The sequence below is a fragment of the Ahaetulla prasina genome, chromosome 2 (assembly GCF_028640845.1).
Source record: "Ahaetulla prasina isolate Xishuangbanna chromosome 2, ASM2864084v1, whole genome shotgun sequence".
NCBI classification, from domain to species: domain Eukaryota; kingdom Metazoa; phylum Chordata; class Lepidosauria; order Squamata; family Colubridae; genus Ahaetulla; species Ahaetulla prasina.
In genome coordinates, this window is record NC_080540.1 from 68,869,023 (window position 1) to 68,886,523 (window position 17,501).

General features: G+C 37.1%; 1 protein-coding gene across 9 annotated transcripts in view; it reads left to right on the forward strand.

The window, feature by feature from the left end:
• Positions 1 to 17,501, forward strand: part of RAF1 (Raf-1 proto-oncogene, serine/threonine kinase) — a 108,431-nt gene that overhangs the window by 85,727 nt on the left and 5,203 nt on the right. For 8 of the 9 annotated variants that reach the window (XM_058171799.1, XM_058171802.1, XM_058171803.1 and 5 more), the window contains 10 exons: positions 80 to 237; positions 1,932 to 2,027; positions 2,988 to 3,141; positions 5,017 to 5,076; positions 6,816 to 6,843; positions 8,259 to 8,383; positions 9,172 to 9,289; positions 12,982 to 13,066; positions 15,824 to 16,000; positions 17,289 to 17,335. In XM_058171799.1, coding sequence (XP_058027782.1) covers positions 80 to 237; positions 1,932 to 2,027; positions 2,988 to 3,141; positions 5,017 to 5,076; positions 6,816 to 6,843; positions 8,259 to 8,383; positions 9,172 to 9,289; positions 12,982 to 13,066; positions 15,824 to 16,000; positions 17,289 to 17,335 — 1,048 coding nt within the window. The remainder of the gene's footprint in view (positions 1 to 79; positions 238 to 1,931; positions 2,028 to 2,987; positions 3,142 to 5,016; positions 5,077 to 6,815; positions 6,844 to 8,258; positions 8,384 to 9,171; positions 9,290 to 12,981; positions 13,067 to 15,823; positions 16,001 to 17,288; positions 17,336 to 17,501) is intronic. The other variant, XM_058171795.1, reaches the window with a different exon arrangement.

A 17,501-nucleotide genomic window follows, 5' to 3' on the forward strand; every position in this document is an offset into this window, starting at 1 on the left:
TTGAAAACACATTTATCGAAAGTTGTTTGCTCTTTGTAATTGGCAATATAAGTGACAAACAATTGCAATTGTTTTCCAGGCACGGAAAACATTTCTGAAGCTTGCATACTGTGACATCTGTCAGAAGTTTTTACTAAATGGATTCCGATGTCAAACCTGCGGTTACAAATTCCATGAGCACTGCAGCACCAAAGTTCCAACTATGTGTGTGGACTGGAGCAATATCCGGCAACTCTTGTAAGGACTTTTGAGGATCCGGGATAGAAGTAATTCTACTCGTTGAAATAATGCAGAACCCTGGGGGGTGGGGGAGGGAGAGGTGGTCACCCTGTTATTGAAAATTGCCTGGTTGATTTTTCTGAAAGTTTGAACTACTTTGTTTGCTATTATCATTTCAATTTGCCTAGTTCCTATCTAATGCCTCCATCGGTGACTTGATATGCAGTAACTGTGTGCATGTTATTTTAATCATGCACTCTAGCTACATATTTTGTACTTTTTATTTGTCCTTAGTACACCTGGCAGGAGCTAGGCTTTGGTCTGTGTTTGTTGCCAGTGCAGTTTCCCTAAAGTTCTCAGTTGTTTGTTTTTCTTTTGTTTTTAATTCTGGTGCTTGTTTCAACAGGTAATATCAGGAATGGGGAAAAGCATTTGTAAAATTAGCTGTCCCTCCTGTTTGTTTAGAATCTTTGTCATTTTACTCGCTGTTGCAACTTTATAGCTAAATTTATAGTGGGTTGTGTTGCTCAAAGATGCAAAGCAAAGTACTTACATAGAATCTAAAAACAACTTTTTATTGTAATTACTTTTATTTTATAGTCTGATTCGGCCATTGTGGAAAACCAAAATGTGTTTTATTTGATTTTGGTGTGGTGAATCCAACCATGGTGGTTTAGAAATTGTGATATATATGAATTTTCATGTTTTAGCTAAGCCAAATTTAATTTGCTCAGTAAACTATAATTAAAGAAGCAGTGAGTAAGCAAGTCGTCTAGTTCTTCGTCTTGGTAAATTTTTTACTCTTTTCTTTACTAGGTTTTTTTGTACTAGTTCTGACTTTGTACTAAAGATCTCTACTAAAACTAATATGATTCTTGTGATAGAATGACAACTTACACATTTCTGCAAGGAATCTGCAAAAGCGTTTAAAATCAAAATGTCTTGCTTTGTGTTCAAAATAGCTGTTCTGCATCCATTATGTGTTGTTTCAATTGTTTTGATAATATTTGGAACTTGAAATCTTCCCCTTTGAACCAGTGGTGGGATTCAAAATTTTTTTACTATCGGTTCTGTGGGCACGGCTTGGTGGGTGTGGCATGGTGGGCATGACTGGGGAAGGATACTGTAAAATCTCCATTCCTTCCCCATTCCAGGGGAAGATTACTGCAAAATCCCCATTTCTTCCCGATCAACTGGGACTCGGGAGGCAGAGAATAGATGGGGTAGGGCCAGTCAGAGGTGGTATTTACTGGTTCTCCGAACTACTCAAAATTTCTGCTACCAGTTTTCCAGAACTGGTCAGAATCTGCTGAATACCACCTCTGCTTTGAATCCAAAATAGCATGTTTCCAAGTAACTGTTTTAGACTCAGAATGGGAGCGCCTCAAATTCAAAGTTGTTTGCATCCAAAATCTTTTGCGTACCCCTTTTGCCAGTCACTTCCAACTTGGTGCTATCCTTTCACCATGATTTGCTGTCAGTAAAAGAATTCTAAGTTTATCATGCTAAATCGCTTAACCATGGTTTATACAATACCTTCTAAGTTATGGCATAGCATATCGTGAATGCATTTTTAAACTTAAATACCATGTCAATTGATTATGATTTTTCCTAAGATGATTTTTCTTTTTGGAAAAAAACAGAGCTGCCCTGGTTGAAATGTTAAGATCTCTTGAATTCAATAATGTTTTCTTTGGATGCTTTGATTTTAGATTATTTCCACATTCAAATATTGGTGATAGTGGTATCTCAGCACCTCCTTTGATGACTCGGCGAATACGTGAATCTGTCTCTCGGATGCCTGTTAAGTAAGTAGCTGTTTAAGTTGTATTGTATTGAATTGTTACTGTTTTTCACAGGAGAGCAGTATTATGAATTTCTGGGCAGAATTCATGTGTGTAAAATGGTAAGTTTTTTTAAAAGAGCACTTCATCTCAAATTGATTCATTTCTTCAGTACCACTTCAGGCTGCCCAGCAAAGTAGTGTAGCTTTGCACAGCCATCATAAGTTAAGAAGTAATTCCTTTGCCTCTCAGTCTAAAGCAATAAGTGCCTCCACTTCACTTTCCCTCACCCACCTAGCTCTGCCCTTTTGTGTGCCGGACTATCTGCCGCATCGCCCCCCCCCCCCCATTGCCATACCCAGCACACTGCATGTCACTGCCAGCTATGCCCTTCTTTCATGCCACCAGAGCCAGGGCCTTTTTTTGTGTGTCTTGGGAAAGAAGGCCCCAGCTAGTAGGGTTGCACAATGCATACCTGCCCAAGCTCCCTAGTGCACACCACTGCCCCTGCCCCCTGTCCATCACTCATAGATCTCACCCGTGCTGTGTGGGACCTTGCTACATTGCTCCTCTACATATGGCCAGGATGAAGAGCACGGGGAGACAGGAGAAGAGAATGGGGAAGTATCTGGGAAGGCAGTCACGAATAAATGGATGAATGTTAGGCGAGGACTACCTGGAGTTACTTTGTAAAGCACTCCATAGTTGAGAATAAACCTACAATTTAGGGGCATGGTTCTTATTCAAGGCCATCGTTTAAAATTGGTTTCCTAATCTGAATATTTTGGGAATCTCTGGTATAAAAATACCAAGGTGGATTAGGGGGGAAATCATAGTTGTGATCATTTCCAAAATAACTTTTTATTTCTAGAGAACTATATAATAAAACTTGTTATTCTTAAATAGGTTCTATAGATGTTCCCAAGTTAATCCTAAATTCTTCATATAAAAGCCTACATCTATCGTTTTGTTTTCTTTCCTTAGTTCTCAGCATAGATATTCTACACCTCATGTCTTCACCTTCAGTGGAACAAATCCTCCTCCTGAATGTTCCCTTTCTCAAAGGCAGAGATCCACCTCTACCCCAAATGTCCACATGGTCAGTACTACTATGCCTGTGGATAACCGGATAATTGAGGTATTCTTACTCCCTATTACTTAATTGGCATTTTACAATATCTAACTTCATGTCTATTTAATAACTCTTAAAGTGGTTTCATTCAGATGTATTTTTTTCTGATTTTCTAAATCATGAAGCTACGCTGCATGCTGTTCATTCACTGTGTGCCTGGCCTAAGAAAAAACCTTTTCTCAAACATTTCTCGGGCAACATCCTCACATAAGTTATCAATTGTCTATGCCAGGGGTCTGCAAACTTGGCTTTTTTTAAGACTTGTGGACTTCAACTCCCAGAGTTCCTCAGCCAGCAAAGCTGGCTGAAGAACTCTGGGAGTTGAAGTCCACAAATCTTAAAAGAGCTAAGTTTGCAGACCCCTGGTCTATGCTATTAGAGGATCAAAGAACAAGTTATTGCTGCCATGTATGTTAAATCTAGTAATATACCAAGCTTTCAGTGCTATTATCTCTGCTAACTAATGAACAGTGGAGCCAATTTTTAATCTTTATAACTATGACTGTACTACAACTGTGCTTACAATAGGTGATTGAGTAGAATAAAGAATAACTTTTGTATCACAGGACCCACAACAATATGCTATTTATACTCTCTAAGATAAAAAGGCTGCTACATTGTTCTTTCCAATGTAGCGTTTGAACAAATAATCTGGAAATACATCTTCTGAGAATAAAAATATAATAATAAATAGATAATATCTTGTTGTATTTTAATATTTTGGAATCAGTTTATTTTGTCTAAAGCAGTTTGTTCAGTCTGCCTTATTATAAGGTCTGCCATGAATAAAATTAAACACAGATTGTTAGTTAGTTTGCTTGAGATCCAAAAGATTTTAGATTTAATTTTTACTTACTGTACTAACAAAAAGTAAAATAATAATAATAATACTGATTTTCTTTTTCCAATGCAGATATCAAATAACAGGGTAGTATGTGGCCAATGTAGATTTTGGGAGCTATTGTTAATATTGGTGAAGTTTGCAGTATGTGAATGTTAAAACGCATAGGAAGAGGTTATGAAAGATATCCAGACTTGTTATAATAAAATTTTCTTGCATAATACTGTGGTTCAAATTTTCATTCTTGGAAAACCGTTTGCCTTTTCTATTAAAAAAAATATCCTCAGGTAGTAGTGACCAAATTTACAGTTTTAGAGACATGGCAATGTTAGAATTTTGAGTTCCTTGTTCTGATTGCATGAATGTGGTGGGTTTTGCTTTGTATTCATGTACGTTGCATTGATCTGCCTTTTCTGGAACAAATAAATAGGTTATGTTCTCATATCTAGAAACGCTGAAATCAGCAATGGAATGCTTCCTAAAGTATTGAGATGAACAAAGTGGGAACATGATTTTTCCTTGGACTCCATGATACTTTTGATTTTTTCCCCCTTGATTTTTATTGAATGAAGTTAGGGGGGCGTTTTTGAGAAATGAAATGTAATTGATTAGTTTAATTCTACTTGATTTTGCATTATTGGGTTCTTTTCAGGTGTTTTTCTTATATGGTTAAGTGTTTTGTTTAGTCACAAAATACATGAATTCTTTTTCATTGGTCCGTTTTGCACGCAAGTTTGGCTTATAGTGGAATCTTACTGCTCTCCAATTTTGAGGAGGGGGAAGAAGATAATTTTGAGAACTTCCCTTACGGGAACTTTCATGGTCTATGAAAAGTCTGCTTGGCTAACTTGGTGAGGCCGATTGCATTAGTTTTAAACTTCTTGCCGTTCTTAGATAGTGTAACCTACACTTAGCTACTACATTAACTCTCTCCCCCTCCCCCAAAGTCTGTTCTATACTTCTTTCATCTTTAGCAGCTGGAAACTGTTTTTTTTACTACTCCTTCTGTTCTTTTCTTATTTCTCATTGCTTTGAACTAGAATAACAGCCTGAATGCTTCTCCCAGGTCCTGGTGCAGACGATTCTGTTTAAGGGGAAGAGTAGGTATTATCTGGATGCCTTTGCTTGGTTCATTTAACAAAATTGCTAAAACAGCTGACCAGATTAGAGTGAATTAACTGGAAAGTTCATATTGAAGTACTGTTGTGGCATGTTTGCTTGACCCTAATACAAAAATCAGGGCTGTTTTTTATTTAGTAGAATTTCAATTGCAGTGTAGCACCATAGAGTAAGATCCCATAGCCACTTAGCCTGAACTTTTTCATTTCAATGTTTTATATTATATTATATTTTCCAATTGATGGTTAAATACATATACAAAAATAGAGCCATAAATAGCCATCTGTTTATTGAGGAATCAGTATAGATTCTCACTAAACAGTTGAATGGGAATCTGCATTCATAGTTCAGTTTATATAAAGTAAGATTTCAGCATATATTTTTTTCTTTTAAAAGGGAACACACAATACATAACTGAAGTGAAAGTAAGTGATTCTCAAATTAATAAGACTTAGTAAAACTTAAAATTGGTATAATTTCAAAATGGCTGAAATACAGCCATTTATTTTTAGCATTAGCAATTTGGGACCTTGGTTCTATGTCTTTCTGAAAATAGAATGGATTTTTAAAAAAACATCGGAAAACAACCTGTGTTTTACATAAATTTACAAAACATGCAATAGTTGCCTTCCGTCTAAACTTTTCCCTTTGCACATGTGCAAGAACTGTTTCAGAAACTCTGCTAATTATCTGGAACACAGTTTTTATGCCTTGTATAATAAAAAGTAGCATGAAAACAATAAATAAGATGGTTTTACACATAATTCTTAGGACCTGAAGTTGTTCCCAGTTGCCTTTTTTATAACAGAACACATGTTGTCTGAATTTATAACTGAATAGATGATATAATTCTCACACAGGATTCCATTCAACTTTTCCATAGCTTTATTAGAAAATTATTTGAACCTTCACTATTTCTCAAGCTCACTTATCTTTCAAAAAAAATTCTGAGTGGTTTGTAGCCAATTTACTGAGACATCATCTTCAAGCCATTCAAGCCTTTGAGCCATTTTTTTGCCCACATTTTGACCTTGGGTATTGTTTTCTGGAGTATTTGGGCATGTACATCTTTCTGTCAATTATCGAAATATTGATTTGAACAGTATTGAACAGATGAGGAACAGTAAAAATGTGTGTTTGATCACAGCTGTGCATGTTTACATAAACTAGCATGTGTAACATTAAGGAAGAGAAAGAGAAACCAGGTCAGCTGCAGCAGTGCTATGCTGGAGGGCATCTGATATTTTTTTTTTACAGATCTAGTTTGTTGTTAAGTTTTCAGCAAAGTATCTGCTTTAGACACTAGGATAAAAACCATTTTATGCAAAAATGAATTTGAAAGATTAAAACCATCCTATGCATTTGTTCTTCTTTTCTCGGTTTATTTGTATTTGGATTCCCTGTAAACAACTTATTAAAACAATCTCTAAGGGCACAAAAATGGGGATAATTATTTTGACATTCCTGTACAAATTGCAAATAAATCAGTTGGGCCTCATTTTGAATGCTAAGCATGTTATAATTGCTGAAAGTGCAGTTAGGGTTCCTTGTGCTTTGAATTGCCAATATCCCTTCTCACCATATGTCTTGGCTGATGTTTTGAAGTCTAAAATCAAAGCTGCTGAGTCAGGTTCTCTTACAGAGACATTAGCTACTCTGTTCTGTTTCTCACAGAAGTTACATTGAAAGAGTGACAATATTTTTTTCCCTTTTGTTTCAGGATGCTATACGGAGTCACAGTGAATCTGGTGAGTGTGTTCACTAAAATATGATGACTAGATACTCCTTAAAAGTGTGAAATGAAGCAATCCACAACTTTTTTATTTTCCTGGAATGGACTATGTCAAATGTTCCAGATTTAGTTCTCTCCAAATGTATATCCTGGGAAACAGGAAATGTTTCAAAGTGTTCCTGAAATGGGCACTTTTGGAAATGCTCAAACTATCTAGAATACTCAGGTCAGACAGAATGTTCTGAAGAGAAACTGCTCTATTTTGCATTATAGTGAGTAGTGTATACAGATAGTCCTTGCTTAACGACCCCAGTTGGGACTGGCAGCTTCATCACTAAGTGACACAGTTAAGCGAGACATCATGTAACTATGGCTGACTAACATCACTTTTCCCTGCAGTCATTAAGTGCCGGCTTCTCCGTTAAGTCTGCTTGTCAGAAGCTGGCAGTGAAATGCACAAATGGTGGTCAGATGATTATGGGATGCTGCAGTGATCATAAGTTCGAGGATTGGTAGTAATTTTGAGCACCATCACAACTTTGAATGGTTGCTAAAGAGGCCAATTGTTAAGTGAAGATTACCTGTATAAATAGGAAGGGCTAAAATGCCACAGTCCAGTATAAACTACCGTGTTTCTCCAAAAAGACAACCCACCTTGAAAAGAAGCCCTATCACTTTTTTGAGCACATGCGATCAAATTAAGCCCCACCTACAAAATTAGCCCTAATTAAGACCCCACCCACTCTGGAGTGCAGGGGGTGGGCCGAGGCATACAAGTAAAAAATAAGCTAGGGTGGGGTGGTGGAGCTACCCTACTTACCAGGCCTTGCACACCCCAACACCTGCCTCGCCGCCTTCTATGGCTATTTGCCGCCTCTCGCACGCATCACTCTGGCCTCCATTTCGCCTTCAGATGCCTGCTGGCATCTATTATCTGCTGCCAATAACAGCAGATTGGTCCAGAGCTCTATTATTGGCTGCAGAGGGCTTTCCGGAAAGCTTCTGCAGCTGATAACAGAGCTCCGGATCTATCTGGAACTCTATTATCAGCTGCAGATGCCTTCTGGCAAGCATCTGAAAGCAAAATGGAGGCCGGGGTGATGCGTGTGAGTGGCAGCAAGCAGCCGCAGAGGAAGTGGGCCAGCAGCGGGCTCATGCTGGTCAGGGCTGTTGGTGCCACCGCCGCGAGGTGAGTCAATAATCAAAACCCTCCAAAAAGAAGGCCTTGCCATTTTTGGGGGGGTGAAAAGAAAATAAGACCCGGCCTTCTTTTTGGAAAAACACGGTAGCATTAATATTGTCATATGCTATTTAGTCTTTATACAATGTGGCATATATGCAGATTTCATGCCAGTTCTTGTCTACAGTTTTTGATTGTGAAGGAATCCGGTATTGTTAGAATCTATTATTTTCTTCTTTAAATATTTGAAGCATCACCACCAGCTATGTCGGGAAGCCCCAACAATACAAGTCCAACAGGGTGGTCACAGCCTAAAACACCAATCCCAGCTCAAAGAGAGCGAGCTGCAGGAGCTAATCCGCAAGAAAAAAAAATAGTAAGTATTAAAATACAATTGTATGAAATGAATATAAGACAGACATCAAATATCAGCACATTCAGGTCTGATTTGTATGTATGGGTAGCTAAATGTTTCAAACCTAACCTGAATATTATATGAGTTTCTAAAAAGAGGGAATGAACTTGTCAAAATTGGTGTTCTCTCTTTACCATATCTAATTGGAACTCTGCTTGCAAGTTTGCAGATGAAGTCCCAAAGCTTTCAATACAGCTTCCCTCCACATAAGTGTTCTAAGAAAGAAGAGCTTGGGAAGAGGATAGGCACTAGCATCCTTTAATCAAATGAAACAAAAACATGTAGGGCTTTTATAAAATAGAATGTTTTCTTATTTGTTCTTGAGGTATTCTCCCCTATCTTCTATGTTAGAATTGTAATGGTACTGTAGTATATGCTCCAGCCTCTTGAGCTAGCGGAACTCATGCTAATTGACAACAATGCAGTGAGTATTAGTAGGCAGAGGAACAGAAATGAAATTACATTTATTTTTAGAAGAATGCAAGGTGAGTTCTGTAACTTGAAACTTATTGGGAACAAAATTATCAGATGATCCCTAAATTTCTGAGAAGAAAGCTAATGATTTAATCCTCTTTTTTTAAACACTATTTTCTATTCAGAATTAAATGCACAATTCAACTTCACTACGGCCAATGCAAGTTGTGTATTCAAGTATCATGAAACATATTTCATGTATACTTTTAATAAAACCTTAAAACATGGATTCCATGTCGTGCTGTCTGTACTAGAAATACTTGCTTGTTTTGCAGAGACCACGTGGACAGAGGGATTCAAGCTATTATTGGGAAATAGAAGCAAGTGAAGTTATGCTCTCAACCAGAGTTGGATCAGGCTCATTTGGAACAGTTTATAAGGGGAAATGGCATGGTAGCTATTCAGTATTTTTTCATTAACTTTTGAACTATTATTAATATATATAAAATAGTATAAAACACACTTTGGGCTCTCTATAACTTTGATATATTTTTGATTCACAAGTAAGTACTAAGGATTGTAATAACGTTTTTGATGAGTAGAGCGGTATACCAAATAACAGATTAGTTATTGCTTCTAAAAGTATATAATAGGAATAACAGTACCATCTTTTTAAAAGGTGGGAATAGTGTATGTAATGAGGTGCATGTGTCATAATTGAGGTAGTTTTAAGATGCAATAGTATATCCAACTTCCTATATCTTTCAACTGTGTTGAAAGATACAGAATAAGAAAGACCGGAAAAAATGACTGGATACAGGCATCATCATCGGTAGACATTTGACTCTGCTGATACTCTGAAAAGGAACGACGGTAAATAAATAAATGTACATTATATTTCTTTCCTGTTTTGGTGCCCATAGGATAGTGTGATTATATATAAAGGTACTTACTGAGGAGAATGAGAGTTTGCTACAGGAAAAGCTGGCTTGACAAAGATCAAATATTTATATAGGATGCAAATAGTTCAGGGTTTTCATTGCCTCAATTTGACTTCGTTTGTCCATATTTAATAATCTGACTGATACTTTTATCTCCTAATCAGCAATTTATACTGATTGGGGGAAAACCCAATATTTCGTAACTGGAAAAGTTCTACTTAAGAATTCATCTAGGGTGCAGCACATAACCAGTGCAGCATCAGATCTATACCGAAGACTAAATTGAATTGAATACGACAGACTAAATAGGCTAAAGGGAGCTCACAATTCATGAGGCTTTCGGAAGATAAGACATAGTCCAGATTGGTTTCTTAAGCACTTAACTAAGGTTAACAAACAAAGCTAACCTGATAGGGTTTTACATTTGTTTCTTTTTGCTTAAAAATTTATGGATAGAAAAACAAGGAAAGCTGGTTAATTGTTTTTCCTAGGATCAAATTTTAATTACCGTAGTTTTAGGTCAGTAGTGCAGAATATGTAGATCAATTGCATAATACTCTATTATCTCAATTTTCTTTTCTTCCAAATCCATTGTAGATATATTATTCTAAGGGCAACAAGACCCAAATCCTTCCCGAAAGGAAAGATTATTTCTTATTTGGCAAAAATAAAAATAGGCTAGATTTGATGATTAAGAACTACTTTGCTAACTTAAAAGTGTAGCAAAATGCTCTCCAAGCATTTATACTTTATCAGATATAGAGCTTTTTCAAATATAGATGCTTTTTAATGAGTTATGCAGAGATCTAAGTTGTTTTCTCACTGTTTTTTATTTTCTTTTTTATATTTTAAAAAAGTTAAGTAAAAAACAATAGGAAAAATAAAAGAAAAAAGGGAGAAAGGAATAGATTAGATACATCTAAGTACATATATAGTAGTATAATCCCTTTCATCTGTGCTGTTGTTAGAGTTTATGTAAATTAATATTATTGCTGCTCTTGCATAAACTTTATACTGAGGTGAGAGTTGAAGTGAGAATTCAAAAGTTGAGATTTAATATAAAAATTCAGATGAAGACTCTTAAAAATACTAGAAAAAGTGTTTTTTAGAAGTATTCAAGCTACTCCATTCTTTTGTTCTCCCACCCCGACTGACTGCTACTTAAGTATTTTTATACTATGCTTTAAACGACTATGATTACTGCTCGTTTCTGTTTGATTCATTTTAATTATTTAAGGCAATTTCTCTTTTCCTTCAGAAACCATATTTTAAGTGACTAAATTCGTGTTTTTGTGTGATATGATGCATGTAAGGGAGCCATTTCTCCTTGAATTCAATTAGCTTCTGCTCCAAATATGCAGTCAGATTTTCCATTGGTGCACATTCTCCAATTTTGACTTTCAAATGTAGTTTTTCTGAATTTATAATTTGAATATTTAGTACTGATTTGTTTTATGGGAATTAGAATTTTTGCCTGGCTAAAGACTGTAAGTGAGACTCTTCTTTGGGCAGACTTTCAAAAAGAGCTGTTAGGTGCATGCTGCCAGGTTTGATGCTTGTCATCATTAAATAAGAGCATCTAATCTTTGCCGAAACCAGAGCAGAAAAGACCAGGAGAAAATGGAATTACTGGTTTGGCCCAGCTTCATATTGAGAAGAAGTCTTAGCTATGCATTATAGTTGCTAGAGGAGACTTCCCTGCTCAAAGTGGCAAAGACAATTATTGACATTTTCCTTCCTAAAAATTGTGCTTCGACACATCCTTTCCATTACTCTGATGAGGGGAAAGTATATACACTATTGTTTGAACCTTTTAAGACTGGGACAGTTTCCAAGAATACAGCGTTTGAAACAGTGGCTAGAATCCAAAGAGCTACTTAACAGCCCCCATGTGCTTGGGTATTCTTTGTGAGACCTCCTACTGCTTCTTTTTAATTGAATAGACCCCTGGGCCATTATGTAACTTGTTCTGAGAATTTTCTATATTTTACCAGTGTTGGCTGTCAGCATTCAGGGTGAGGGAGGGAAGGGGAGAAGGTTGCTGCTTCACAAACTGAAAGAACCTTTGCGTTATGTAACTGATGGAGATCTTTGCACTCTGATCTGTATATTATTTTAAGCACAACTGATGTTTGTCTCCTTTCAGATCCTTAAGAATAGTAAGCATACCTTCTGCAGAGATGTACAGATCCCTGTTCTATAACAGGGTATATCATTGCTTGCCCTGTTCTAATTTTTGTAGGTATAGACCAGTGATGGTTAACCTTTTTGATGCTGAGTGGTCAAAGCATTCTAGAACCCCCAAAATGCAATGCGAGTGCCCCCTGCGCATACGCCCCACCCCTCTTACCCATTTTTGGCTTCCAGGTTGGTGCAGGAGGCCTTCCAGACCCAAAGACCAGCTGGCGTGTGTGCTCATGCGTGGCGGAGCTGGGCTGGGACGACAGCTGGCGTGCCCGCAGAAAGGGCTGTGCATGCCCCCTGTGGCACGCGTGCCATAGATTTGCCATCATGGGTATAGACCCATCATAGCATCTAAATATCTTTTCCCAGGGCCTTCATTCCTCCTCTACAAGTGCTAGTCTCTGCATTTTTTTAATTGATTGTTTCTTTATTGTTGATAGCTTTTGTCTTTTAGGATCAATTAACTACAACTTCAATATTTTCATTCTCAATTCTAAGGCTGGTTATTGTGCTCATTATCATTAGTCTAATCTTCTTTATATTAATTTTAGTCCTAGATTTTCACTCCTTGACTTTAACATTAGAGCTAGCAGATTCTTTGTGGTTTTGGTTGTCAGAGTAATGTCACTGGCATAGAGCAGGCTTATTGATGTTTTTAATGATCAACTTCCAGTCCAGCTGTCCTTAATATGCATTTGGCATATAGGTTGAATAAATAAGGGCAGGGTATACCTGGGTCTGACTCCTTTGCCAACATGGAACCAGTCTGTCTCAGACTTCTGTCTGTACTGTGGCTTCCTGACCTGTATATATGATTCTCATGTGGACAGTGAGATGTTCTGGAATTCCTATTTTTCTTAGCACATAGCTTGATGTGATCAATACAAATGCTTTCTATAATCAATTAGAAACAGTTTTAAAAATATTAGTTAACAGAATAATATGTGTATAAATAAAAATTCTGCACTTGAAACTTTTCCATGATTTTGGTTTTATGCTTATTACTCATTATTTTTGCAGGTGATGTAGCAGTAAAGATCCTAAAGGTTGTAGATCCAACCCCAGAACAATTTCAAGCCTTTAGAAATGAAGTAGCTGTATTAAGGTAAAATATTACTGGGATTTCAATACAGTAAAACGTGCAGGTGGGAAGAATAAAAAAAGAAAGTTGATTGATTGATTAGAATAGAATAGAATAGAATAGAATTTTTTATTGGCCAAGTGTGATTGGACACACAAGGAATTTGTCTTGGTGCATATGCTCTCAGTGTACATAAAAGAAAAGATACGTTCATCAAGGTACATTTACAACACAATTGTTGGTCAATATATCAATATAAATCATAAGGATTGCCAGCAACAAAGTTATGTTCTATCAAATCAATGTTGATTCTTCATGACCACATAGATAGATCTCCAGGATGAAAAAAAAATTGGTAATGTTATAATTTCAACAAATATTTTAAGGGAAGCTAGCAGGTAGGTCTTTTTCATTTTAAGGACAAAAAAATAAAGGCATTGAAATCAGCATGCTTTGTTCAAATATCTGCAATGTACTCTGTATATACACATGCAGTGACAACTTTGATTTTAGATATAATATCACATTTATTACAGATTCTTGGAATTTTATGTTGAAAAATAAAATGGAAAAAATATCCAGAATTTCATTGTAAGAAAACATTGTTTCTTAAAATTATCTTGTCAGTATTGTTGCTTAGATTGTAGTGAAGTTTAAAATGCATTTCACTTACAGATCTAAGCAACTATCAGTAATAAAATAAATACATCAAAATGTGTGTGTGTATATCTGTGTGTAGATAGATAGATAGATAGATAGATAAAAAACCTAAGGTAATATATAAAAACATATAAAATAATAATAACAACAACAGTTGGAAGGGACCTTGGAGGCCTTCTAGTCCAACCCCCTGCCCAGGCAGGAAACCCTACACCATAATGTATTAACATAAAGCAATACTTGGACTTTTCAAACTTTAAGCAATATTTACATTCCCTCATAGCTAATATATAGATTCTAACTACCAAAGATCTCCTCTTCATCAGTTAATGTAAGTTGTCATCCTTAGTTATCCTGCCTAATTTGTGTTGTGATAGGAGAAATATATATGTCTTCAGTATTTCTGCAAATGTAACCCAATGGTAATGTTTTCTATCTGAACTCAAATTTTAATTGATGCCATTCCGAAGTCAAGGGACTGAGTTTGGGGCCCATTATCGGACCAGAAATATATGTCTTAAAATATTCAAAAATTAGATAGCTATGCCTCAAATGTTTTTAATCCACCCAGTATATAATTACCTTCCTTCATACAAGGAAACTAAAGATGGTAGCTATTCTTTCACCTTGTCTTTCAAATACTGAGCTCTCCAACATGGAAAATAGTTCTTTCAAATACTGAACTCCACTCAGCAGGGAGAACAGTTTTGAGATATTTCAGTTTCTTAAAATGTTTCATAACATTCCTGTTAATTTACCAAATTGAGAGGGAATCTCTTTGAAAGACCATTTTTAAAATTTATTGATTGATGGTTAATAACTAGGCAGTTAATTTTAATGCTCTCCTCGATTGAAATATTGGAATGGCTGTATTATCTCTAGGCAACAGACCACATTAAAGCCTGATCCCAAGCTGTATTTGTCCCAAGTGCTTATGAAGTGACAGATAATAGGCTTTGTGCCCAAAATTCTGCTTTTCAAATGATCTGAATTTTGCTACTGTCAGGCATGAAAGATCAGGACCACACATGCAGTTTCAATTAAAATGATTCATTATTAATTATGCCAGTATCCAGGAATCTATTCAATGATCCGGCCTGCAGGGTGCTTAGATGTGGCCCGTGAGGGCACCCTGTAAACAGCAAAGGACAGGCCCCGGGTGCCTTGGACAGCGAAAATGGGGTGCGACGTCCCCCCGAGCTCTGTTTTCATTGGCAGAGGACTGCAGGAGGCTGTCACAGCCGAAAACGGAGCTCTGTTTTTGCTGGCAGAGAGCTAGCAAAACAAACTTAAAAACAAAACGAAAGGAAAAATGTTTCCCCTTTTGAACATTAAAGAAGGGGCAGGAAAGGAGAAAGGGAAAGAGGAAAGACAAAGAAAAAGAAGGAAAGAGGGGAATAGAGCAAGGAAGGAAAAATAAAGAAAGAGGAGAAGGGAGAAGAAAGAATGAAGAGGGAAGATTATAATGAGAGTGAGGGAGGGTCTGAGGGAAGTCCTATCTTAGTACTTGGGCACCATAGGTGCCCCTGACATGAGTGACATCAAGCTGGCCATTCCCACCCCGGCCCCCGAGGTCAAACACAACCCTAATGCGGCCCTCAGTGAAATCGAGTTTGACACCCCTGGGTGATACCTCTAGGCTAATGCCTCTTTTGACTCTGCATGCAGGTTCTGGCACTCCTCCTCCTACAGGCGCAAGAGTATTAATATTGTTATCATAAAAATATTTTTGTGTTCTTAATCTGTGATTTTATGAAGATATTAAGTAGATGGAAACAAAGTGAAATTCTGTGTGATACAAACAAAAAGCAAAGAAATAAACAGCTACTTACCCCTATACAAATTAAGGGACCCTGGCAGGTTGGAGAACCGTATGGTTCTACCATATACTAATCCATGCAGCCCAAGTAACTTAAAAGAATATTGCTTTGGAATTCTAGCAAAATTACGACTAAATGTCAATATTGAAGATGGTTCAAAAGTTTAGTTTAGAAATTCATCCATCTCACACATTTGTTTTACATTTTATTGTATAGCCCATGTGAAGCTGGACTTTTGGCATTTTTTTATAGATGTTTTTAAAATTTCAGCTGAATAGGCTTTCTTGTTTATTTCTGGCAGGAAAACTCGACATGTTAATATTCTACTATTTATGGGCTACATGACTAAAGATAATCTGGCCATTGTCACACAGTGGTGTGAAGGAAGTAGCCTATATAATCACCTACATGTTCAGGAGACCAAGTTTCCAATGTTACAGCGTATTGATATTGCAAGACAGACGGCACAAGGAATGGAGTAAGTATGCTTAATGATAACAGATCTTGTTGCATTAAGAGGTTGTTGAAGTGCTGTTGACTGCTCAGTAGAGCAAAAATAATTCTAGAGGAAATGTTATCTTAAGTTTTGGGCAAAGCCTTTTGTGATGACACGGGACTGCCTCGCTTAGAGATAGCAATCTAATAAAGGAGAATATTTGTAGCTCAGGGTTGAAATGAGAAGTCCTTGGTACTCTCTGAGCTTGGTTGTTTTCTTGCAAACATTTCATTACCTAAACTAGGTAACATCATCAGTGCTAGTAATGATGTTCCCTAGTTTGGGTAATGAGATGTCTGCAAGAAAACAACCAAGCTCGGAATGTACCAAGTACTCCTCAGATAGCAATCTGTCAGGCCCGCCTCCGTTCAAAACCCAAGAAAGAAAATTCCCAATTCCATTGAAGTAGAGAAGAGGTACTTTTACTGAGTTTGAAATGATAACGGCGAAAGCAAAGCAAGATCTGATTCAAAAGGTGAGAAAGATACAGGATGAAATTTCCCCCAAATCCTTCCCCCAGGGTCCCAGGCTGAATGTCCAGTCCATGTCCCACATAATGTCATGTGAAGCTCTTCTTCAGGTATTTTCGCCCACCTGGAGTTCTAGGATGGTTGGCCTTGAGCTGGGTGTAAACAACTCCACTCATCAGTGCAGTAATTCTTGAGAGCAAACCTCCCTTTTAGTTCACATGGGCCTTCACCCACCAGCTCACTTCCCAAACCCAAATACCATGCCTCCCCCACATTACTATGTCAGCCGATAGCAAACATGCATCAAAGGAAAAAACCCATGCTGGAAATCCGGCTGACACAATCTCTGGTTGCCGTTATCCAAGGACTTGCTTGCAATTTCCTGCCAGCTTCCAACAAGAAAAGGAAGCCAGCAGGAAATCACAAATATAGGTAGTTCACAAGTGGCTGCTGTGGTGCAAGTGAAGTCGAGTGAGGGGTGGGTTCTGCCAGAGTGGGAGAACACACAAGTGGTTGCTGCAGTGCCATACAAGTGAGATGGGTGAATGTTAGGAGTATGAGCTCTCCAGGATCTTTGTGTAACGGGGCTCCGGAGGAGAAAAAAGCATTTGGAATAGGATTGACTTACAAACAGTTCCTGAATGAGGGATCATTAGCTGAGGGCTGCCTATATTTCTCTTTGTAGAGAAAGAAAATGATTCTTCATGGATAGAATTTGCTTGTCTAAAACAGTTTGGGGAAGTTAATTCAATTGCTTATTGCTGTTGAGATTTCTCAAATTTATCTAATTCTATTTATAGCTACTTGCATGCAAAGAATATAATACACAGAGACATGAAATCAAATAGTATCCTTTCTACTTGTGAGATTTCTAGTAGTGGGTTGATTAAGACAATAAAGAAGCTTAGTACTGCTAATTAAGGGTAGTGATTTGGTGAGATCAAGAGGACTGCTATTGCCAAAACAAATGAATCCTTCTGCATTCATTCAGTATTTTGATACTAATTAGAGCT